At 36.6% G+C, this 25,120-nt stretch overlaps 2 protein-coding genes across 14 annotated transcripts in view; both read left to right on the forward strand.

Moving 5' to 3' along the window:
* The window catches only part of rxfp2a (relaxin family peptide receptor 2a), an 86,558-nt gene extending 81,512 nt beyond the window's left edge, over positions 1 to 5,046 (forward strand). For all 4 annotated transcript variants that reach the window (XM_058788755.1, XM_058788753.1, XM_058788754.1 and 1 more), the window contains 3 exons: positions 1,611 to 2,021; positions 2,698 to 2,916; positions 3,042 to 5,046. In XM_058788755.1, coding sequence (XP_058644738.1) covers positions 1,611 to 2,021; positions 2,698 to 2,916; positions 3,042 to 3,307 — 896 coding nt within the window. In that variant the 3' untranslated portion in view covers positions 3,308 to 5,046. The remainder of the gene's footprint in view (positions 1 to 1,610; positions 2,022 to 2,697; positions 2,917 to 3,041) is intronic.
* Positions 5,047 to 5,267: 221 nt separating this feature from the next.
* Positions 5,268 to 25,120, forward strand: part of fryb (furry homolog b (Drosophila)) — a 67,318-nt gene continuing 47,465 nt past the window's right edge. For 5 of the 10 annotated variants that reach the window (XM_058788770.1, XM_058788773.1, XM_058788774.1 and 2 more), the window contains exon 1: positions 12,507 to 12,914. In XM_058788770.1, the coding sequence (XP_058644753.1) occupies positions 12,722 to 12,914 (193 nt within the window). In that variant the 5' untranslated portion in view covers positions 12,507 to 12,721. Of the gene's footprint in view, positions 5,398 to 5,966; positions 6,030 to 12,506; positions 12,915 to 22,162; positions 22,395 to 25,120 lie in introns of those variants that run through there. The other 5 variants (XM_058788775.1, XM_058788778.1, XM_058788781.1 and 2 more) reach the window with 3 other exon arrangements.

Genomic DNA, 25,120 nt, shown 5'->3' on the forward strand with positions numbered 1-25,120 from the left:
GCACATCTACTAATACTGAAGTAAATCTGTGGCAGATGTAGCTTTTCCAAACATCAAAATGAGGACACGGATAGTTTAATGGGGTTGTTTTTTTGATACTACATTGTTATCATTTGTATACTATTATTATTTACTCTTTTTAATTTTCTTAAAATCAATGTAAGAATTCTGACGTGATGTTTGCTGAAGATGGTTTCAATTTATTATATAGGTATTACAGCATATTTTATATGCTGTGAATAATTGAAAGTTTTATTTACATATATTTGATTATATTTATAAAAAATAAAAAACACTTGACCCTCTATTCTATTTCTAGTCTAAAATCTTGTTTTCATTTTATTTATTATAAATAATGAACCTCTAACACTAGCATTCTCTATTCTTTTTCTATTCTTTTGACTTATCTTTTTATGTATTATATAAAAAAACCTTATGTACTGCAATAAGCTAAGCTTGTTGATTTTGATTGCTTCTATTGTTCTCATTTGTAAGTCCCTATGGATAAAAGCTTCTGCTAAATGACTAAATGCAAATATATTAATATAAACTTTAATTTATGTAATTGATTATCATATATTAATTAAATATTGTTTTTTTTTTGTTTTGTTTTTTTACATAAAATTCATTAAATTAAAAAGTGTATATGTGTGTAGGAGTGCAATTAATTAGATTTTATATTAATTTGATTTATGTAATTTTTTATTATACATATTAATTATTGATTTACTGAATATTATTAAATTGTAAGCGTGCAGACAAAATAATGAAAGGATTGTCCCTACTCTCTTCCTAAGATGTGATGGTCATTAGCTGGTGTCACATTCACAGTTCACAGTCTCTGTCTATGCTTGTTCTGCTAATCTCAGCTACATCAGTGTGTTCAGTAGGAACAGGAGCTTGTCCTTTACCTTTTGACTGTTTGCCGGCATGAATAGTCTCCCTGTGCTCACTTTTGCTAAGCTGTCTGAATTAAAGCTCGCCTGCCACCACAGATGGCTGTACCATTGTCTGGCCCTGATTCATGATGTACTCTTTCAAACTGTAATGAACAAGGCTGCGTTCATATATTATTCACATTAAACATGTTTTCCATTTCATAAGCTTTTGGAATTGTGACAGCTGCAGTTTTCCAAATTTACTGTCTGACTTGTGGGCGATACAGAAAATGAGCAATTGCCAAATATTTCACACCTCAGAATAGAAAGGCCTAAAATAAACTGGCATGCAACTTCATGCCACTTCTGGTCACACTGTGAGAACACAAATTTATACAGCAGGGTCTAGTCACTACTGTTTTACATCAATTTAATTAGCCTGTGATTAGTGAGTATAACAAAAACCAACATATAGTGACTTGACGACACCAGACATAGTAATTTCACATTCAGTACAGATGCTGACTTTCATAAAGTTATGAAATGAGGAATGAAGAACTTGAATGAGGAACAAACCAAGTCATCTTCCTGTGGCTGGCGCATATTTAAACAGATTTCACGTTACGTTTATTTGTAGAAGCCTACAGTTTTTTTTCATTTGTGCTAAGCATTCTATCACATGCTTGAAGATCGTTGTCATTGTTTTGATTCTTTCGCTTTAATGTCTTTCAGTTGCTGACTGTCTGATGGGAGTCTATCTTTTCTTCCTGGGGATATTTGATGTGAAATTTCGGGGCGAATATAACCGGAATGCTCTTATCTGGATGGATAGCGTGGAATGCCGAACGATTGGCTTTCTCGCCATGCTCTCCTCTGAAGTATCTGTTCTCCTCCTCACCTACTTGACACTAGAGAAATTCCTAGTCATTGTTTTCCCGTTTAGCCATCTGCGGCCTGGGAAGCTGCAGACAGTGTTGGTTCTAGCCTTCATCTGGATTCTGGGATTTGTCATAGCAGCTGTTCCCTTACTAAATGAAGACCTGTTCGGGAACTATTATGGGCGAAATGGAGTTTGCTTTCCTCTGCACTCTGATAGGCTGGAGAAACCAATAGCCAAAGGATACTCCACAGGGATATTTCTAGGTTCGAATCATTTCACAGATTTGATGTTTACTAATGTATTCAAGTGTTTTCATGTATTTAGCAGTTTTAATTATTCTATGAATGTTAAAAATAATTAAGATTTTGTTTTGTTGTTGAAGTCTCTTATGCTCACCAAAGGCTGGATTTGTTTTATCAAAATAATATTTTGAAACTAAAATAACTGTTTTCAAGTTGAATATGTTTTAAAATGTAATTCTTTCCTTTGATGGCAAGATGTATTTTCAGCTGTCATTACTGCCAGTCATTCTAATATGCTGATTTGGTACTCCAGAAACATTTCTTATTTATCAATGTTGCTGTAATTCGTGCTGCTTAATATTTTTGTGGATTTACTGTGATACATTACAGTTCAAATGTTTTGGGCAAGTAATGATTTTCTTTTTTCTGTTTTTGTAATAAATGAATAGGCTACTTTTATTCAGCAAGGATGCATTAAATTGCCAAAAACAAAAGTGACAGTAAAACATTTATAATATAAGATTCAAATAAGCCGTTCTTTTAAACTTTTAGTTCATGAAACCGTAACTTTTTGGGGTACACAGAGATGTCTGGTCACCCTAAACTGTTTAAATTGATTATTCACAATCTAAATGATTTCTTAACTGTGTCAGTCCTCGTGCATGTCCTGAAATATTTGTGTATTATGTATTTACAGGTCTTAATCTGGTGGCGTTCTTGGTGATTGTCGTTTCCTACTCCAGCATGTTCTGTTCCATTTATAAAACCGGCATCAATGCCACAGATGTGCGCAGTCGGCTACACAAAGATGTGGCCGTGGCCAACCGCTTTTTCTTTATTGTGTTCTCTGACGCCCTCTGCTGGATACCCATATTTTTGGTCAAAACACTCTCTTTGCTGAAAGTTGAGATTCCAGGTATGTAACCTGTATATCCTCCGCCCCTGATTTAGTTAAAGGTGGAATGATTTTTTTAAAACATAGTTTCTTTATCAGTATTTTGTTACGTTTGCATTTACTTTGACATTTGTTTATCTCTGCAGGGACGATAAACTCCTGGGTGGTGATTTTCATTCTTCCAATCAACAGTGCTCTTAACCCCATCCTCTACACCCTGACCACCAGCTTCTTCAGAGAGCAGGTGGAGCTTCTTCTTTGCCGCTGGCAGCGGCGCTCGGTGTCAAAGAAAGACCGTAAGAGTCTCACCAGCTCCACCATCTACATGGAGTCCTCTCGCAATGCAGAATACCCTGCAAAAATTTCCTTGCCACGACTGTCTTTGGCAGACATGGATAACCAATATGGGTGAAAGAGTCAGTGAGTAAATGGTATCATGCTGTAGGGCTATCATAATCATTATCTATGTTCAGACTGGAGAATGACGGTCTTTGTTGGAACAATTTAGGTGAAAGGATGGAACTGTGATTTTTGCCATTTGGGTTCCAGTATGGAGTGCTCTTTTTAGATACATGACTCTAGCTTCACTGTTTTCTCCATTAGGAGAAGCATTTTTGATCACTTCCATTTCCCCCTAAACACCATGTCTGGTTCACAGTCCCTGAGCTGGGCTTGTTGTTTGTCTCAAAAGCTTTTAAAGAAGAAAATCAATGTCTACAAAACGCAATGCACAAGACTGTCAGAGCTCATCTTAAAGGGATCCAAGGAACTTTAAAGCATTATTTACATGAAGGTCATTTTTTTAATGGAAATGTTTCTATAATGTGGAAGAAGTTATTTGTAATATACAGCAGATGTTTTTTTTTTTTAATGCTTGCTCTGCTATTTCACAGAAAAGACACATGAAAGGGAATGCCTCAGAGTTGTTTTGGTCAACAAAGTAAATTGTACCTGACTGAACAGAAGCATGCAAGCAAGATAAAGTGGTGCATATCATTCAGCCATAAGATAATACAGTGTTTTGTTTTTGTTTGTTTTATTGTTCTTTTTTTTTTTTTTACAACGATGTGAAAGCATTTTATTTTTATACTCATGTAGACTATTTATAAGTTGGATTTTTTTCTACCCATCTCAAGATATGTGAACAAATATTCAAAGTCAGCTGTAAATATGTTAATAGTTTGAATGCTCGTGGAATTTGTCAAGAAATATATAATTGACAATCTGAAGGAGTTCATATACCAGTGACACTATAAGCCAAGGATATCCTTGTACTTCAATCATTGTATGACACAGAGATTTTAAACTCTTAGTATAAAAAAGCCTGTTGATTGTTTATAATTTATCATAAAAGACAGTATACTCCATGAATGAGTGATCTTTCTCAAATTCTCGTGCAGTTTTTCAAAACGTATATCAAACACAACACAGCTTACACTGCTGGTCAATAGTTATTCAAAGAAGTCTCTAATGCTCCCCAAGGCTTATTACAATTTGCACGCGATCCTTTAAAAAGCATTGTAATATATATTTTTTGTGATCAAGAAACATTTCTTATTATCAATGTTGATAACTGTTTTTTTGCAGCCTAATATTTTTGTGCAATTGTGATACACTGCCACTCAAAAATTTCATTAAAGTGACCAAAATTTACATTTATATGCTAACATTACAAAAGATTTCTAGTTCAGATAAATTCAGTTTATTGAACTGTCTGTTCACCAAAAAACCCTAAAAAATAATAAAACAAAAATATTTTCAAATACTGTTTTCAGTATTGATAATAAGAATTATTAATAATTGAGAACCAATAGTAGCTTAAATGGATAACAGACACAAAACAGCATACTGAAAATTAATCATAATCATTTTTCACAATATTACAGTTTTGACTTTTTGATCAAATAAATGCAGCCTTGTGAGCATAAGACTGAGGCTATTTTTTTTTTTTTTAATGAATTGTTACAAACTTTTAACTGGTGATGTATACATTTTTGCTTCTGTAAAGTCGGTGCTGTGAACATTCTGATATTCAGTTTTGTACCATTTGTACTACACAATTAAATTACAACATGTTTTCAAACTACATTGGGAGAGACTTGGGGAGAAACGTCAAAATGTGCAGTTTTAATGAAATTGTGCTCGTTTAAAGGTAGACTCCATTAAAATATTACATCATTTGATGCCTTTTGTCTGGGTTGTTTGCCACTGTGCACCTGTCAGTATCCAGCAGCATCCATCCAGGCGCTCCAGAACCTAATGGCTGGAAGGAATCAGACGGACTTGCGTCTCAGCCAATCAGTGATCTCCATTTCTCTCCTTCGGTAAACATCTGCGCTCTGATTGGTCGCCAAGGGCGGAGCTGCGCCATCCTCAGCGGCCGTCTTTTTCTGTCAGTCGATGCGAGGAGACGCGAAACCAATGAAGTGATAATAGCAGAATTGAGCGACGACGCTTGGTAAAAGATATGAACATATAAACTGCTAAACACAAACACACAAGGTATGCTGTTTTTTGCTCGATGCTTTTACTGTGCGAAATGTAACCGTGTTTTCATTCCAGTGCGCTTTCATTTGTGAAACCGCCTAAAATTGACGAAGAAGCCGTGTGGAAGGCCAGACCACCAGCACAGATTGTATTTGTTTGTCTGTTGATAACAACAACAACATTACAGATTTGGCTTCAAATTGTCACTTGCATAATTACAAATATTTTGTGTTATCTAAATGATTGGCATCGGCGTTCTGGGTTCACGAAGCGAAATAAATGTAATATACATGTAGCTGTAATGGAGATAGATGTCTGCGGTGATTATGACAACAATGTAATAGTGGCTGGCTGGCTGGCTGTGCTCAAACCCGAGTGTGTTGCCTATCTAGACGGCATTTGTGGGCATCACTTTGTGTGCAGCTTTTGTCGAAGATACACTGAAATTCCGCGCTTGACGTAAATATATATATAAAAAATGTTGTTTACTTTTTAAAATGTGGCAGTTCACGCGCTTTTGAGACACGTCTGCTCATGACAGATCATCACGATCAAGCATCACTGATATTATATTTTACCTTCAGGAAATTGGATGATTTTGTATTCTGCATGGCAACAATCGCCTCCTCTTCATTTTTCTAAACAAGGTAAGTCGTGACAGATTTATTATTATTATTTTTTTTTTTCCATTATTTAATTACTAATCATTAAGTAGAAATATGTCAAATCTGTGGCGCACCCTGGAGTTTTGCAGTAGCAGTATCATTGTTTTCATTTTTGCAATATGTGTGACATAGATACTGTAATGTAATTACTATCTTGAATAGTTATATTCCTTTATGTGCTTTACTACACCAAGGTTTAGTAAGTGTTTAAACTTCATTAACAAAGACTTGCAAATCTGTTTTATTTACATGAAAAAGTCACACTGAACAGTATTCAAAATATATTTTTTTAAATATAAAGATTTTAAAAGATCAAAATCAAAAATATGATGTTAAATCAATAAGACTTTTTTTTTTTTTTTAATTTTGAACTCTTTTGTCACTGAACATATAAACAAATCTGTGACAGACCATGCAAACTTATGCTTATTAATATATAGCCTAATATTAATGGTAAAAAGCAAAGTAGAAGCATTTTATAATAGGCTATTCTCAGACATTTGGAGCTCCCTTTTTTGTTACTGTATGTCAGGTTGCTCGTTCTTCAGTTGTTTTGATACTCTCACACAGGTTCCAGTGAGGATTCACCAGGAACAAACAGCTTTGCATCTGTGCTTTATTGAGTACGTGTAGTTCAGACAAAAGCAGGCAGCCGGCATTGCTCACTGCATTGCTCTGAACCGGCTTGAGGGTTTGTAAATATTTACATTCAGTTGCTGAAACCATTTGTATATGCTGATCCAATATGAAGAAAAGCTTGGTCTGTCAAATAGTTCCTTTAGGTGGCACTCAGCTGTGGGTTTGTTTGTCATGTGGGCACATTTATCGTAGATGGTTTGATGTTGTAATTGATTCTTGCGACTCATATCCTGCTTCACAATTAGTTAAGAGAAAAGGATGCATTTTAGCTAGTATGATGTTTGGCTGTAAAAACATTTTTGCATTGTCTAGATGTGTTTAGGTTCTCATGACAAAGAAATGCTTTCTGGATCAGAACTTGCAATATCTGAAGATTGTAGATCATTTTGGGCTTACGTGTGCATTGTATCTTTGTTTTTCTATGAACTTCAAATTTCCTGTTGGCTTAATAGATTGTTAGAATGTTGTTATTAAAAATTAGTGCTGTCAAACGATTAATCGCATCCAAAATAAAAGTTTTTGTTTACATAATATTTGTATGTGTGCTGTGTATATTATGTATATATAAACACACACATGCATGTATATATTTCAGAAAAATGTGTTATGTTTATATATTAAATATATTTATATATAATATAACTTAAATGAATATAAATATATACATGTAAATACCGTTGTTGTTATCATTGTTTTTGATCTATGTTATCTTGTATTGTAATAAATAAGCTTATATGACACCAATATTTTAGATATCAATAAAATTTTACAATTCTCTATTCCAATTTCAATACCACAGCAAAAATCACTAGCCAAAAATAAACATAAATATAAAGTTTAAACATTATTAAAGACAGTGACAGCCAGTAAATAAGAACAAATAAACAAATTACAAGTAATAACACAAGTAAACATAGGCCTATAGCACAAAGATAGAAATGAAATGATGTTTTAGGTTTTTATGTTTGTAGATGTTGAGGTACAGAAATTGAAAAATCACATTTAAAATAACATTTGAATATTCTTCACTCTGTGTTGCACCTTGATTTTTCATATCAGTTTGAAATTAGAGGCAGCCACTGCATTTTAATCATGGATTAATCCACAAAAAAACATGCAATGTTTGATTTATATTAGACTGTTCTGTAAAAACAGAACGACGCAACTTTAGCTTTGTGAAATTACGCTAACGTTACATAAAACATTGGCACTAAACAGGGCTGAATGAGACGTAATTTCACTCTCTGCCAGCAGGCGGCGCTTATGGAACAGTGATACTGCGTTTCCTTGGTTACCACTGTAATATGCATTATATGGAGACAAGATGAAAAGAAAACAGTCAGTTCCTCTCAGAAACACATTCATATAAAATTCAATATTTGGATTTTCTTCCTTTATTTCATGCATCGTGAACAGAGACCTTGTTCTGCCTGCTAGTGCTACAGTATTTTGTCCTTTTTGTGTCCGTCTTCATCGTCTCTGGCCTCTGTTAACGGCCGTTTAGAGACTAATTATAATAATAACGTAATATTTCCACACAAATGACATTTGGGAAAATCATTGCAGTGCAGTTTGTGTGCAAGCACGGAACAGAAGATGCTCTAAAATAAAACAAAAAATGTCCGGCTGATCGGTGGATCTGTACTCCAGTGTATAAATTCAATATAGATTAATCATTGTTAAAGTTACTTGCCAAGAGGGGTATTTTGACTAGGGGTGTAACGATAAATCGATTAATCTAATGCATCGCAATTCTCTCTGAAATCGATTCTGAGCTTAGTTTTAACAGCAGATGGCTCTGCATGCTTTAGAAACAGCTTGCTTTCAGTTCCTTACACACACATCACTTGAACTTAAAATAATCATTCATAAAGTTCAAAAAGGTTGAAGCGAATTACAAGAGTGTTCACAGTGGGTTGTTTTTACATTAATCTTGCGTCATAAAAGCATAAAAGCAGAGGTGCAAGTACATTTAACCACTCAGCTGAACGCACATGTGGTCTTCTTCGTGAGCATTTGAGTGTGCAGTTAAAAACTAGCCTAGAGCGCCATCTGCTGTTAAGAACTAAGTTCAGAATCGATTCAAGAGAGAATCGCGATGCATTAGGAAAATCACAGAATCGATCCATTAATCGATTTATTGTTACACCCCTAATTTTGACATACTTTTGTGTGTATTTGCCCGTTCAGGCGGCTCGTGCGTGTCAGTGGTACTGAAAGGAATTGTCTTTCGTGCCTAAATGCTTTTTAATCGCTTAAATTTTTAAATTAACAAGGCTTAAAAACGCATGGAAATGATCAAATTTCGTGACAACGCTGCAGTGGCCCGATCGGGCAAGAGACAAATCCGTCTACTGTCCCGAGCGTCCTTCATGCTAGCCCCGGGCCACTGGGCAGTCCTTATTGTCGAGCCCCACATATTATGTAAACAAAAACTTTTATTTTGGATGCGATTAATCGCGATTAATTGTTTGACAGCACTATTCAAAATCAGTTATGACATCAATTTGTTTACATAAGTAAATGTGATTTCCTTCAGGAAATGCATATTTAATTGTTTTACATTCTTTCTGTAGTGCTTCAGAAGAACGCACATTTCACAGTTACAGAGAGATTTGACTGAATGTGTGATGCGCAGCCCACAGACATTACGTAATCTTAGAGAGATGGTCTTGGTTATTGTGTATAGGTTAGTGTGTGCTTAGGATTTTATATAACAGCTTTGGCAGGTAGTTTTTAGAAACAGAAGTGAGATGAGTGCATTTGAATCAAGCCAATGTGACAAATTTTTAGTCACGAGCTGTTCAGTGTTCAGCTGCTGTTTCTATATTGTGTATTCTCTCTTCTCGCTCTGGCTGTTTTTCATAGCTCAAATCATGAATTATTAACTGGGGAGTAAGAGCTGCAAAAATGAATATAGCCATAGCAACATTGTTTTTCATCTCTATCTCCATCCATCTTCACATCCCTCATCTTGGTTTAGAATGAAGAATAGTTGACCTTTTTGTGATGTTTCTCAGGCTAATAAGTGATGAGATGCACAGTTGCAACCCTAGTGCTGATCACTCATTGTTATCTATTAAAAAGCCTAACAACAGAATCATTCCTTTATTCTTAATAACTTTTATTCTTATTCTCAATTCACTTTTGTTCTTATTCTCAATTTATTTTAACTTTACAGTAAGGTTTAATTTATTAATAAAAGTTAATATTAGCAATGAATGGTAATTATAGTGATTTCTTATTTCATAGTAATGACAACATTTATTAATGTCATGTGAATTGAAAATGTGCAATTGTATTTTTATTCACTTACATTAACAAAGAGTAATTAATGCTAAAAAAAAAAGTTGCTCATTGTGAGTTTGTTAGCTAATAAGTTATCTAATGTTAACAAATTAAATCTTATTGTGAAGTGTGAAGTTGTAATGTGTTACCATATCCTTGTACATACTTTAATATGGTTAAGCCATTAAATTTGATGTTCAAAACTTTTTATTCATCAAATAATCCTGAAAAAAGGGATGTGCGTGTTTCTTGAGCAGCACATCAGCATTTCAATGAATTCTGAAGAACCATGTGAGACTGAAAACTGAACTGAACTTTAGCTTCTTAAAGTGAGTTATGGTTGAAGTTATTTTAATAGCATATTTTTATTTTCTAAAAAAATAAATATTGGGATAAACCCATGAGCTGTACCGCTACTGAACTCTAGAGGGCAGCCACACACTTCATTTAACTCCGTTTTTGATAGAAATGTTTGTAACGAAAACTTTTCTCCTTTTTTTTCACAGTTTTTGCCCCTTTAGAGAAAACTGCAACATCCAACCTTTTTCTAGTTTTCACCATTAAATCTACAACACCACATTAAAAAAAAAAGGAAAAAAGAAAATCAAATTCAAACAAACCTTTAGATCTTCCACCAAGCTTTTATGGCATTTTCACAGTTTCTAAATCACAGTTCCGCTTTGCTTTCAGCGCACTTTAAATAAAGAGCTTTTGAAACACGACACTGCTAATGCATAAGGCATTGTATAAATTGTTGAGAGAGATCAAATCAATAGAAGAGCATTTCAAAGTGCCCCTGAGATGAAGCAATGACAGACAAGTCAGTTACTGTCTGTAAAGGATCAGCCAAACAATGAGAAAACAAGACTAAACTAACTTGTCAAAATTTGTAAATATTGACATTTCACAATGTGAAGTCACTTGACAGTGTCTCAGAATGGCTTTCTTTGTGGACATGTCCATGTGACGTCACTCTCCTGGCAGACCAGTCCTAACTGCCATCTGAGGAATGTGATATCTGAAGATCACTAGCGAGTACATAAACACAAACCCTGCCTTGATGTGGTGATCACGCATGTGTGTGCCCTGCAGTCTGGAGTTCTAGGTTATCTCCAGTAATTAGGCTGCACCAATTAGGTGTGCTATTTTGGGGTGAGCCGGTGGTATTTGCAGTGTTCTTTGTATTTTTATCTGTGTTACATTAAGACGACACATTTTTGAGGGATGGGATGACGAGTTTTCATGCTTGCTTGGCCTTTATTTTTGTGTGTTTTTATTTCTGCATGTGTGTTTTAATGTTTTTTGGGAGTTGGTTGTAGCATTTACAAACCGTTTAACTTTAAACATGAACATTTGGGTGTGTCCAGGTCACATGTCAGTGTGCATTCAGTTAGGTGTTTTGTCATTCAGCCTTCAAGGTGCTGATTTACTAGAGCCTTTGATAATTTGTAACTGTAAACTAGATTTCTGAAATAATGTGATCGTGCAAAACGTGCTTCCTTAATGGTAGGGCAGCTGCTAGGGCATTTCTAGGTGGTTGTACAGGTACTCTAGGTAGTTGCTTGGTGATTGTGACTAAGCCAGTCAAAATAGCCCACCTCTATGATATTCGGATATTCTAATGTCTAGATAAATGTAAACTGATGGGATTTTTTTCACTTTTTGAAAATTTGTTTTAGAGTTTGTGTTTGTATTAGAGTTATGACTTGGAAATTATTAGCAGGCTGTTCATACACAGTCAGTCTGTGTTTGAATGTTTTTCCTGGGGTTTTTTTTTTGGTTGGTGTAAAGAGCTTTTAGTTCTGCAACTCTGAGATGGCTGTGAAGGCCCTTGGAAAGAGACGGCCCTATTTGGATATGCATCAAAATGTTGTTTATTGAAGAAAATGGCTGTTTTGTGTTCTCTTGAGGGAGTGGTCAGTCTCTGTTTCTTTTTCCCTCTTTTTCATCAGCGCTTTCAGCCAGGGCCACTCAGAGGAAGAGACTCTGAGAATAAGGTAGTTGTTCCATGCTGGCCTTCAAAAGGTTACTTTGTAAAACCAGCAACGCCTGCAGGTCAGTGAACAACAGTGTGTCTCTTTGTTAGCTTAATGATATTAAAAGGTGGTCCAAATAAACACTCTTGTCCAAGGATTGGTTGTCCATTCCCTCTTTTTAAAAAACTGTTTACTGAAGACAAGGTTGTGTATTCGGCTGCTGATTTACATAATGTTTGTTTCGTGAGCACTTGGGAATCAAACCTGGGGGACACAGTGCCTTGACGACTGTTTTGAAAACACATTGGATGCAAAACATAAAACTGGAGGTGGGTTATTTTGATAGGTTACTTCCTATCCCCACAAATGGCAATTTATCTAAAACACAGCTTTTACTATTATTTTTATTAAAATAAACACGGCCACACTTTCCTCTTCTCTCCTCCTCTACTTCCAAAATCTCCACCCTCTCTCTCACAAAAGAGGCGTGTCTTTCATGAGTAATCTAACACCTGCCTCATTCAGGCGTGTTACTGTAACTGGCTAAACAGCCTGGACCTGTGAGAGCAGACAGAGAGCATAAGTACTCATCCCTCTGATTTACTTCACACTTTAAAGCTCATGTACCTGGTACAGAGGAAAGAGGGACAAAAAAACACACACACAAAAGAAGAGACAGGCAGTATAAGGCAGAACTTCATCAGAGGACCTTCATCCATGCTGATCCGTAACAGGTGAAAGCGGTTCCTCTCTTTGTCATCTGTGTCGGATATGTCCTTGGAGGATGTCGGCAGTGCCGGAGTTGTGGTGGATAATAAACCGGACCCTTGTGAAGCCCAGAGCCAGGATGGGATTGTTTTGGTCCAGATGGCTAGTCTCTCCATGCATATGTTCGCTCCAGCAGACTTTAAAGGGAAGTTCAGGAAGATCCAGCCGAGAAAAAGACCTACCATCTTCAAAGAAGGTACTGCTCAGGTTTAGCATTGGTAGTTAGACACACTGCTGGCTTTAACGTCTTGATGTATTATGACATCACTCGTATGTGTAATTTAATTAGATCTGTCTTTAATGTCCTGCCAAGTGATAGACTCCCATCTTTACCTCACACACAGGACATCAAACTCGTGTTTCTTGTATTTTTTCTTAGTCAGTCAAATGATAGCCTGCAGTTTGTTTCAGTGGTAAAGCTCATCGCGTGTATGATGTCATGTTATGACTGTGTTTTAAGATATTCTGGTAGCCATCAGCTAGAGATCATCACACGGGCGGGGAATTTCATTGAAACTTGTGGCTGGTTGTGGTTGTATCATACCTTTTAATTTTCTTTTCACATTATTAAAGCCAGATTTTGAGAAGCCATAAAATGTCACCCCCACCCTCGTATGTTCATTCTGGAGACAAAAAGTGGCTCCCATGGGTTGACAAGGACTATTGCCACACAGTTAGTGATCTTAAGGGACTTTAGTTGGGACCTGTGTCTACGTGAGCGAAGGGTGGAATAGGGGGAAGGGTGGATGTGGATGATGATAGATAGCATCAGGATCAGGAAAGAGATCATTTTGGGTTTTAATTAGACCCTAGTTAAACCAGCATCTCAAATCATCCGGATCCACAGCTGGGATGGTCCATATGCAAACCCAACATATTGGAGAAAAGACAGAAAAACTGAACAGAAAGAAAAATAAAAAACAAATGTTTAATATGAACTTTTATTTATGCTGATTTTTATTTCAATTTTAAATGTGGCCAGATCTTATCTTTTTTTTTTTTTGGCATTTTGTTCATTTCTGGTTGATTTTGTTAGCATGTCCACATTGGTTGTTATAGTAATGACGCAGACCTGTGTAGATTCTATTTTTGAGAATCTAAAGAATCTAAACACTTTTTTTTTCTATTTCTGTCTATTTTTGAGACACTAGCAATGAATGTTTTGCCAATGATTGAGTTTTTCATGAGAGCAGTATCCAAACATTGTAAGGATAAAAAAGTGTAACATATACCACCGTTCAAAAGTTTGGGGTTGGTATTTTTTTTAAATAAAATGTTTTTAATAAAGTCTCACTAAGGCTGCATTTATTTGATCAAATATACAGTCAAATCTGTAATGTTGTGAAATATATTTATAATTTAAAATAACTGTTTTCTATTTTTATGTATTATAAAATGTAATTAATTGCTGAATTTTCAGCATCATTGTTACGGAGTGAACGAGACGGGAGGCGTGCAGATCCATGTGCAAGCTTTTATTAATAAACACATTCCAAACAAAGTCCAAACGGCAAGACAATAGGGCAATCCAAAATACACAAGCAAGAATCAGAACACGGGAAAATAGGCAAGGCAAGACAAAGACTATGAAAACTAGAAAAGGCTCTGTAGAAAAACTATCGCTAGGAGAGAGATAAACGCTATACAATACTCGGCCCTGAATAGAGTATGTGTAATTGAGTTCAGGTGAATCCAATCTGTGCAATGGAACATGGGAAATGTAGTCCAGGGTGACGTGGAACAGTCTGTGTGGTGTGAGAGTCAATATGGTAGAAGAGCAACCTCTGGTGGCAATTGGACTGAAGGGCACAGACCGAGTTCATGACAATCATTACTCTTGTCTTCAGTGTCACATGATCCTTAAGATATCATTCTAATACGCTGATTGGGTGCTCAGAAAGAGTTTTAAAAAAAAAATAATAATCAGTTGAAATTCTTTGATTAATAGACGTCGAAATAACATCATTTATTTGAAATAGAAATCTTTTGTACCATTATAAATGTCTTTGTCACTTTTGATCAATTTACACCCTTTCTGGATAAAATAATTAATTTCTGATAAAAAATCTTAATGACCCCAAAGTTTTCAATGGTATGCAGTGGGTTAATGAAGTCTTCTTGTCTCAAAATGTGATGTAACTAACATTCATGAAAAAAAATTCTTGAAATCCAGGTGGACATACATTAACAAAAACCTGTTTAATCAAATGGATTTCATTAGATGGTTTTGATGTGTTTTTCCTGTTCTGACTACCAAAAATAAACAGATCTGAATCAAAAATTATGCCTGTCTCAGCAAGGCCTTAGAACAATGAAGAAATACATAGTTTATTATGTCATCAGTTGAATATGAAGGTTGAGGGATACATTTAAAACAAAGAAACAGAGTGAGAGAGAACAGAGAAACTTTGGGCAGGAAGACTTTGGAGAGAAAGTGGATAGTGGTTTAGAAGTTAGGGTATTGTAAACATTTTAGTTGTTTCAAAGGTTTGATTTGTGGTATAATGTCTTGTGTTTTATCTGGTGCTGTGTCGTCCTGTCCTGTCCTGTCCTGTCCTCTCCAAAGCTATAAAAGGGAGTATATTAAGGGTACTGCTGAGTGGACTCCAGTGACTCTCATGATTGCTTTTTCAGAGCTGTACTGAACAGGTGTATCAGATGCCTTTAAGACCAGGAACCCACACAGAAGACTTACTTGGTTGAAAAGACCTTTAATCAGAGGAGAAACCAGCAGAACACAAAGAGGGAGTTTTTTCTTAAGAGACTTCTACAGTAACCCGAATTATTATGTAGATTTCATTTACTCACCCTCATGTTGCTCCAAAGCCAAAGATTTGTTATGAAGAATGTCTCTCAGTTTTCCTTATTTAATTTTAGCATCTTGACCCATCATTGACTCTTATTGGAAAGAGCCCAATTAGATCATGGGTTTTGGAAGGCGGTTTGCTTACCAGCACTGACACGGAACTAGTATCATGGTAACAGGATCCCAGTTGCTGGATAGTTATGAGTCAGTGATCCCTGTGCCAGAGTCTAACAGCTGGCAGAGGCCGCCTGACGCTCTGAATGCTTGGAATTCTGGGGGTTTCTTGTAAAGATTATCCAAGCATGACTGCTGTGAAGCTCTCGTAGTAGAGAATAATATCATAAACGGTTTGCTAGGAATGTCATCAGCTGATGCCTAGTATGGGTTATGCAGCAAAACAAACACCTGAATCAGCATTTAATTGCTCTTCATTAATAACACAAACTATTTTAAGCAGCTGTACTTTTTAGCTTGTACCTGCAGGCATGGCCATACATTATTGTCCTGCGTGGCTTTTACAGCAACCCTTTGTTTGGCTTGGCAATTAAACTGATCTGATTGCCAGACACGTTTAACAATGTATACCATGTTTAAATATCCATTCAACAGAATATTTTGTTCGTACAATGAAAGTCATTATTGATGAAAGTTATAAGATCATGGAATCCAGTCATAAAAATGCAATTTACAGTATAATGCAGAATGACATAGAATTTGGCAAAATGTGGATGAATAAATCAAAAGTAGGGCTGCACACTTACTCAAATTGGGATATGGACCAGTGTCTGTAAATATTAAACTGCGAAAAAGAAGGGGGAAAAAAAAATGTAATAATAATAAATTCAAAATAAAAAAGGCTATTTAAATATCAAGCTCCGTTTAACTTGACTTGACAATTACTATTGTTGAGTACAATGTACTTCTCAAAGTAATAATAACAACAATAAAACAGCTTTTTAAAACAATATTTTTTAAGGAAAATCAAAATTTTTCATTCTTGTTTTATAGTGTTAAATTCTTGTTTTATTATGTTTATGTAAATACACACACATACAGTAGCCTATATATTTTGAAAATATTTACATGTATAAATTTATATTCATATAATTTATATTATATATACATATATTTAATATATAAACATAACATATTTTTCTGAAATATATACATGCACGTGTGTGTTTATATATACATAATAAATATACACAGTACACACACACATATTATGTAAACAAAAACTTTTATTTTGGATGCAATTTAATCACAATTAATCGTTTGACAGCACTATTGTTTTAATTGAAACAGCAAACCTATGTTGTGCAGCACAAAAAATGAAGGAATAATCCAGATTTCCATTTTAAAAGATTAATTAAATTATTCTAATTTTTACATTAAGTTATGTGCATTCATTTGTTTACCACCATTTTTGGTAATAAATTTGTATTAAATAATAAAACAGAATAATCCACAAAATTTAAAAACTACAGCAGAGAATTTCTGAAAAAATAAAATGTATTTCACAGGGAACTTTTGTTAACATTTTAATAAACTATATTTATTATTACGAATTCAATAGATTAGACATTATTTTTTGATTAATACAGAAAACAGGAAAAGTGTTGTTATGAATGCCATTGACTTTCATTGTATGACTGACTGAATGGCTGTAAAATCACCTTAAATTTTGAATTTTGTGATCGATTCTGTCAGTTGGACGGTAAGCTTTACTTTGAAGTGATTTCTTTAAAGCAGCTCACCAGACGAAACCGTGAGAGCATTTGTGTGCGGTGGAAGCGGTGGGTGTGACCCCAGCTGCTGTGCAGAGATGTGCCCGGGGCGGCCGGGAGAGCTCAGTGTCAACTGGGAGAACTCCACAGTAGCAGTTAAACAGTCAATTCAAGCCACCACAAACAGCACATTTCCAAACTTTTTCAGCACAAACACATAATTCATTTTTTACTGATTTATATCACCACTTTATTGCATCTAAAAACTGGCAGTGTTTATCAGAGCTTTGCCAGAAACTGGACATTTTTATGGCTCTCTCTCTGCATATGAAGCAAGCTGCATCTGTCATATGCAGTGAGCAAGGTAATAAAATCTTGAAATAATAAGCAAGTTAAAGCGATTTACACAATATGCATATTTAATCTCCCTCATGCGTTTTATTACATTATTTGGTAACGCATCTTGCAGAATAAAGATCAGTTCCTCTCGGTTTCACATAAAGTCAGATGTGACTGAATGTGAATTATCCTTCTCCAGTCCTTTGACTGAGAGCTATGATACATTGCACTAATTACATGCTCTGTCAATCAAGTTGTCATACAGTTATACACGCTTTCCAAAACTGCTCATTTGGCGTAAACATACTGTATGTTTGCAAAGGGAAGCATTAATATTACGGTTGCTCATGTTTACAGTTAGGGTTATAAGCATTTCCTTATTGCTTCTTTCTGTGGATGTCTTAATTTAGGCAAAAGTGAACAAAAAAGAAAAAGAACAAGAATTTCTGGAAAGATAAAGACTATTGAGGAGAACATGTTTGGTAACTTGCCAACTGCTGTTAACAAAAATTAAATCCAACTGCTTTCACATGGAAACTATTTACTTTCATCCTTCCACTGTCTGCTGTGAACATCTGAGAGATTAGCATCACATTCCTTTGCTGATGTATATCGACCATTAATGCAAAAAATGCTTAGTTTGTTCCATTCTAAAGTATGTTTTGTAAATAAGATGTTATGCCATTTTGAAATAATAATTGCTCATTTAAGGCATGATTAAGATTAAGGCATGTTTCATACTGGCCATGCATTTGTTGTTACTACACAGAATGGGACAAAATGATCAGACCAGCCTTACAGGTTTGTATGAATCAGCTCTTTGTCTCCCTTATTTATTTTTTTTAAATACAAAAGACAAAAGGTGCAAATCAGTTAGATTAGGGTGTATAATTTGAACAGGCTGAGGTTTTGATTTGTTTAATATCTTGAAGCAAAGCTTTCTGTTGCCCTTTGTCCTATAGGGACATTACCCAGTGGTGACATCACTGTTTTGGGAATAAAAAAAAAAAAAGCCTAACAGACAGAGAAGATAATGATGTCATAATGTTAAATGCTGTGCCTTCACGCATGAGTCAAGTCAGTAGTGAAGTCCTGAATCAGATTTTTGCTTGTATGTGTGTTTAAGGGCACATGCCATGTATGAGCTAGTGTTTGGCTGCACTGCTGCATGTCAGCCAGCAGATGGTGAAACAATGTAATCCCATTCCCACACACTGACATGTCATCTTCACATGCACAGGGAACACACAAGATCCCAATTTGTGTGTGACAGGCTGTTGCCCTCCACCTGCTGCATTATAAAATGTAATTGTGCATATAATATTAAAGTACCTCATGTTTAAGGAATAGTTCACCAAGTTATGAAAATTTGCTGAAAATTTACTCACCTTCAGACCATCCAAGATGTAGATGAGTTTCGTTGTTCAGAACGGATGAGGAGAAATTTAGCATTACATTACAGGTATTCTCAATAAATTAGAATGTTGTGGAAAAGTTCATTTATTTCAGTAATTCAACTCAAATTGTGAAACTTATGTATTAAATAAATTCAGTGCACACAGACTGAAGTAGTTTAAGTCTTTGGTTCTTTTAATTGTGATGATTTTGGCTCACATTTAACAAAAACCCACCAATTCAATATCTCAACAAATTAGAATATGGTGACATGCCAATCAGCTAATCAACTCAAAACACCTGCAAAGGTTTCCTGAGCCTTCATAATGGTCTCTCAGTTTGGTTCACTAAGTGTCAGGGTTCTGTCACTTCGGTCTAGTGTTATTCATGGTTTTGTGACAGAGCCCTGACACTCCTGTCTTGTCCTGTTTTATTATGTCCTCTTGTCTGCGTGCCTTGTTTCGTGTTGGAGCGTGGTGTTCGGATCCCGGCACTCATGTCTTGAGTTTCGGTTTTGTGTCGGGGTTCGGACACTCACGCTCCATGTTCTGTCTTGTTGTGTGAGCGTGCGGTCTCGAGTTCGCTCGGCCGCGCGCTCTTTTGTCCGCGTATGTTGTGTTTTGTGTTGCACGCAGTTTGTGTTTTTATCGGCTGCGTGCATTCATGTTATGTCTTGTGCTTTGTGGCACGCAGCTTGTGTTTTTCATTGGCTGCGTGCTTTCATGTTGTCATGTCTTGTGTGAACGCGCGGCTTATGAGTATTCTCATTAGCTGCATGTTCGTGTCCTGTTTAGCACATGGCTGGTGATTTGTGTTGCTGCCATGTGCTTGTGTTTTTGTTTTGTGTGAGCACATGGCTTTTGTCTTAGTTTTATGTGTGCCATGTGCTCTCATGTCAATTGTCTTGACCCCACCCATCTTGTTTCCTGATTATTGGTTAATTTGCCCCACCTGTTTTCCTCGTTACCCTCCTAATTTGCTCCCTTTATAATCTCCTTGTGTTTGCAGTCCTGTGCCAGTTCGTCATCTATATTCCCGTGGATGTGTCCTTGTGTTTGCCTTGCCTTGCCTCGCCTTGCCTTGTTTTTCCCCTACGGGGTAGTTTGGTTTGGTTTGTTTTGTTTATTTTTATTATTCAATAAAAGCCCATTCTCCTGCACCACTGAGTCCTCGCCTCATCCCTTCACCCCAACCCTGACACTAGGCTACACAATCATGGGGAAGACTGCTGATCTGACAGTTGTCCAGAAGACAATCATTGACAGCCTTCACAAGGAGGGTAAACCACAAACATTCATTACCAAAGAAGCTGGCTGTTCACAGAGTGCTGTATCCAAGCATGTTAACAGAAAGTTGAGTGGAAGGAAAAGTGTGGAAGAAAAAGATGCACAACCAACCGAGAGAACCGCAGCCTTCTGAGGATTGTCAAGCAAAACCTCCTGAACCACAGACAATGTCAGAGGCGTCTTACCTGGACTAAGGAAAAGAAGAACTGGACTGTTGCTCTGTGGTCCAAAGTCCTCTTTTCAGATGAGAGCAAGTTTTGTATTTCATTTGGAAACCAAGGTCCTAGAGTCTGGAGGAAGGGTGGAGAAGCTCATAGCCCAAGTTGCTTGAAGTCCAGTGTTAAGTTTCCAGAGTCTGTGATGATTTGGGGTGCAATGTCATCTGCTGGTGTTGGTCCATTGTGTTTTTTGAAAACCAAAGTCACATCACCCGTTTACCAAGAAATTTTGGAGCACTTCATGCTTCCTTCTGCTGACCAGCTTTTTAAAGATGCTGATTTCATTTTCCAGCAGGATTTGGCACCTGCCCACACTGCCAAAAGCACCAAAAGTTGGTTAAATGAGCATGGTGTTTGTGTGCTTGACTGGCCAGCAAACTCACCAGACCTGAACCCCATAGAGAATCTATGGGGTATTGTCAAGAGGAAAATGAGAAACAAGAGACCAAAAAATGCAGATGAGCTGAAGGCCACTGTCAAAGAAACCTGGGCTTCCATACCATCTCAGCAGTGCCGCAAACTGATCACCTCCATGCCACGCCGAATTGAGGCAGTAATTAAAGCAAAAGGAGCCCCTACCAAGTATTGAGTACATATACAGTAAATTAACATACTTTCCAAAAGGGCAACAATTCACTAAAAATGTTTTTTTTTAATTGGTCTTATGAAGTATTCTAATTTGTTGAGATAGTGAATTGGTGGTTTTTTGTTAAATGTGAGCCAAAATCATCACAATTAAAAGAACCAAAGAATTTATTTAATACACGAGTTTCACAATTTGAGTTGAATTACTGAAATAAATTAACTTTTCCACGACATTCTAATTTATTGAGATGCACCTGTACATGCATGCCTGCCAATTGATCCTCCGCAGTGAATGGGTGCCGTCAGAATGAGAGTCCAAACAGCTGATAAAAACATCACAATAATCCAAAAGTAATCCACACAAATTTAGTCCATCAATTAACATTTTGTTAAGTGAAAAGCTGTGTGTTTGTAAGAAGCAAATCCATCATTGTGATGCTTTTAACTTCAAACCAAATAATAAAACATAAATTTGATCTCTCTGGACTCTCATTCTGACGGCACCCATTCACTGCAGAGGATTAAATAGTGAGCAAGTGATGTAATGCTAAATTTCTCCAGTCCCCATGAAGAAATAAACTCATCTACATCTTGGATGGGCTGAGGGTATATTTTCAGCAGATTTTCCTTTTTAGATAAACTATCCCTTTAATATACTAACTTTAAAATAAAATGCCATTAAAAATGATATGATTTGCAATCTCAACTTGCAATCACTGCAGCATCATTCTGCTGAAAACATATTTACATTTAGTGCATTGTCAGGATGGCAAACGAGAACATTGAGGTACAGTTGTTCTGTACCAATCTGGGCTGCATTTCCAATGGGTCTACGATGCACTTAGGCTTACGGTGCTTTTGGGAGATGCAGCCCTGGTCAGAGCAGTACTGCAGTAAACAAACAAACCCCTCCCCCTCCCTTTTTCTTGATGTCCTTCTCAGAGAGACTGGACAATACCAACAGCAGCTCGCTCTCTCTCTCTCTCTGAGAGCCAATCCGCTTAATGCAGAGTGAGCGAGAGAGAAAGCGGCTGATGAGAGAGCGTGAGGCAGGGAGGGGGCAGGAAAGAGAGATGTAGAGGAGAGAGAGCAGTTGGTGCTCAGAGCTGACACAGGACACATAGCGAAAGACAGTGCTGCAGCGTATGGCGCTGTAAAGCAGCCTCTGTCTCTTTGCATCACTCCACCAACTCTCTCTGCCTGGATTCTCATCTCTGTGTCACTACAGAGACTGAGTCTGCTACCCAGCCATGGCCAGCCAGCAGGACTCAGGTTTTTTTGAGATCAGCATCAAGTCTCTGCTGAAATCCTGGGGCAGCAGTGAGTACGAACTCTGCACACACACACACATGCACGCAGTATTAGTACAGGCATGCAGATGCCACTGCATTTGTGTGCCGAGTTGTTTATGATCTGCTGAATCTATGCGCTTCCTCAGTTTTATATTCTTTAGTGCTAGTGACGAGATATAAACCCCAACATTATCAGGAGACTTCAATGGTTCAGTTCACTCCGGGATGTTTACATCCTTCTGTTATTTCCGAGATTATTGACTTTGGTTATCTAATATTCACACTCGTAGAAGCACTCAGGATGTTACTTGTAAAGTGATGATGTTAAATGTGTGCGTGTGTCCGGTTCATTAGTGTTTGGCTGGAGAGGTTGCGTTATGTAATGACTGCAGACTAAAGGGGCTCGTGACGTGATCAGGAGGATTTGTGCTGTTGTTTTTCATCACGTGCTGCGTTTGAGCACGTCAATACCTCTCAGTGTGAGTGTGTGCCATCATGTCAAGGTTATTCTATGTCACGGGTGATGTATATGCAGATGACGATGGCGACAGTGACATCATATGTTTCTGATGATGATGTATGAAAAGCATAATTTTATAAAGTCTGAGTGGAAAATAGGGTGTTTTGTATAAGTGTTATTGTTTTGTGTGAGGGACAAATGGAGAACTTTGTGTACCCGAATTATTTCCTAAACTATTCTAGTTTAGATTAAAATGGCTGGAACTACTATAACAACTATTTTTATTCATCATTGACTATTCTGTTATTACATTTATTTTATAGAGCAGTCGTTATGACCTTATGTAAAACATTACTAAAATAGTGACATTTCAGTTTGAATGTTAAATCAGAAGTGAATGGAGTTTGACGTTGAATGTGCATGATAATGATAATGTGCTGGATCAAAAAGGTTCATGCCACTGGGATGGGAAATGTAACATCACTGAGTTTAACCTGTATAAACCTGGTCTTAGCCTCACAAATGACCCTTTCAAATACATACATTTTGAAATGTTAAGTCACTGCTCTGTAGTGTGTGCGCGTTTTTGTGAAAAGTCAGGACATAGATTTGTATAATAACAAAGGTATGACACAGGTATTACAAGGTGAAGGTGACATCTCAGGACATTGACTCATGTCCCCACTTTTCAAAACGCTTATAAATCACTCAGAATTAAGTTTTTTTCAAAAAAGTTGAAATGCACAGTCTCCTGTAAGGGGTAGGCTTAGGTGTAGGGTTGGTGTAGGACAATAGCACATACAGTAAGTACACTATAAAAACCATTTCGCCTATGGGATGTCCCCACTTTTCACAAAAACGAACATGTGTGTGTGTGTGTGTGTTTGTGTGTTTGTGTGTTTGTGTGTTAGAGGGATCTCTACCTTGCATTGTCAGCAGAGGTAGATCTGTCAACTGAAGGTGATAAAGATGTGTTTTTCTTGTGCAAAGGAGATGTGTTGCTGTCCAGTGGCTGTTAATTTGTTACTGTGTGTTTTAGACGTGCTGCTCAATCCCTGTGAAGTAGAACAGGTGGCCTGGTAACAGTCTGCTAACTCACTCAAGCAAATCCACTCAAATCTCTTTCCCGTCCCTCTGATCTCTTTTTCTGCATGCTCTCTTTCTCATTTTTTTTTTCTCTTTTATGCTCTGTTTCTCTATCAGTTTAACACTTGGTACACTTTCCAGATGCCCTTTTTTTTTGTTAGAGCCACCTTTTTTATATAAACTCAACCTGCTGTGAATTAGCTTGTGTACAAAGTGATTATTAAGATAAGATGGAGCAATAAATAATCATGGCGAGATAAAGATGGGGAAAAGGGTCTTGTATGTTCATACTGATAAAGTGCAGTTTGCTGTCTCTTTTTAACACACACATAGTCATTATCGAGAGTGGGTCTCTAGTGCGATTACTGTATTATACTGTATTTCCGAGCAATCGCTTGGAATTGATCTTGTAGTCATTATACAGATGACGGTGTGTCTGGACTTGCCTTGCACTGATTTATAATTATTGTGTATATACTTAGCTGTATGTGTTCCTTTAGTTAAAGTTGATCCTCCTTTGGTAACATATAAATGTCCTCATCCGAATCTTTTAATGAATAAATACATTTTTTAATGCTTTTCAAAAAATGCAAAAGCTGTTATTTTAGTGTTAAGTTTTGAACTATTAGTTATTCCATGATAGTGTCATTTTAATAACTAGGTAAACATTCTGTAGACTTCTTTAGAAATAATGAGTATATGCGTCTTTTGACAGAAAGCTCCAGCTCATAAGAGCCATTAATTTGCTTTAAACTAGTTCCACCATTGCTGCATCCCAATTCGCCTACTTTTACTATGCCCTAAAAGTATATACTCTTTTTGTGAAGAAAAAGTACTTTTGAGTATGTAGCAGAATAGTAGGCACGCATAGCTGCTTCTTTAACGGACGCTCTGTTCCTTAGTTACGTGCGTCCTGTAACTGTTTAAACTGACCTGTCAATCATCTTGTCACAGTTAACATCATCCACATTTCGTTTAGTTTGATTTCCTACTGTATTGGAGAGAAATGAAGAGGCTCATCGAGAACTCTGCTCATGTGTTTGCATTAGGGGTGTCCCCGACTAAGGATTTTCATAGTCGAATCGGTAATTTTCGAATCTTGCCGATAGTCAACTGATAGTCGAATCATATGTTTTGATTAAAAGATAGTTAATGTTAAACGTCAGTGAAACCCTAAGAATTCACAACAGTTTTTACAATAGTGCTCT

This window comes from Onychostoma macrolepis, chromosome 10 (genome assembly GCF_012432095.1).
Source record: "Onychostoma macrolepis isolate SWU-2019 chromosome 10, ASM1243209v1, whole genome shotgun sequence".
Taxonomy (NCBI): domain Eukaryota; kingdom Metazoa; phylum Chordata; class Actinopteri; order Cypriniformes; family Cyprinidae; genus Onychostoma; species Onychostoma macrolepis.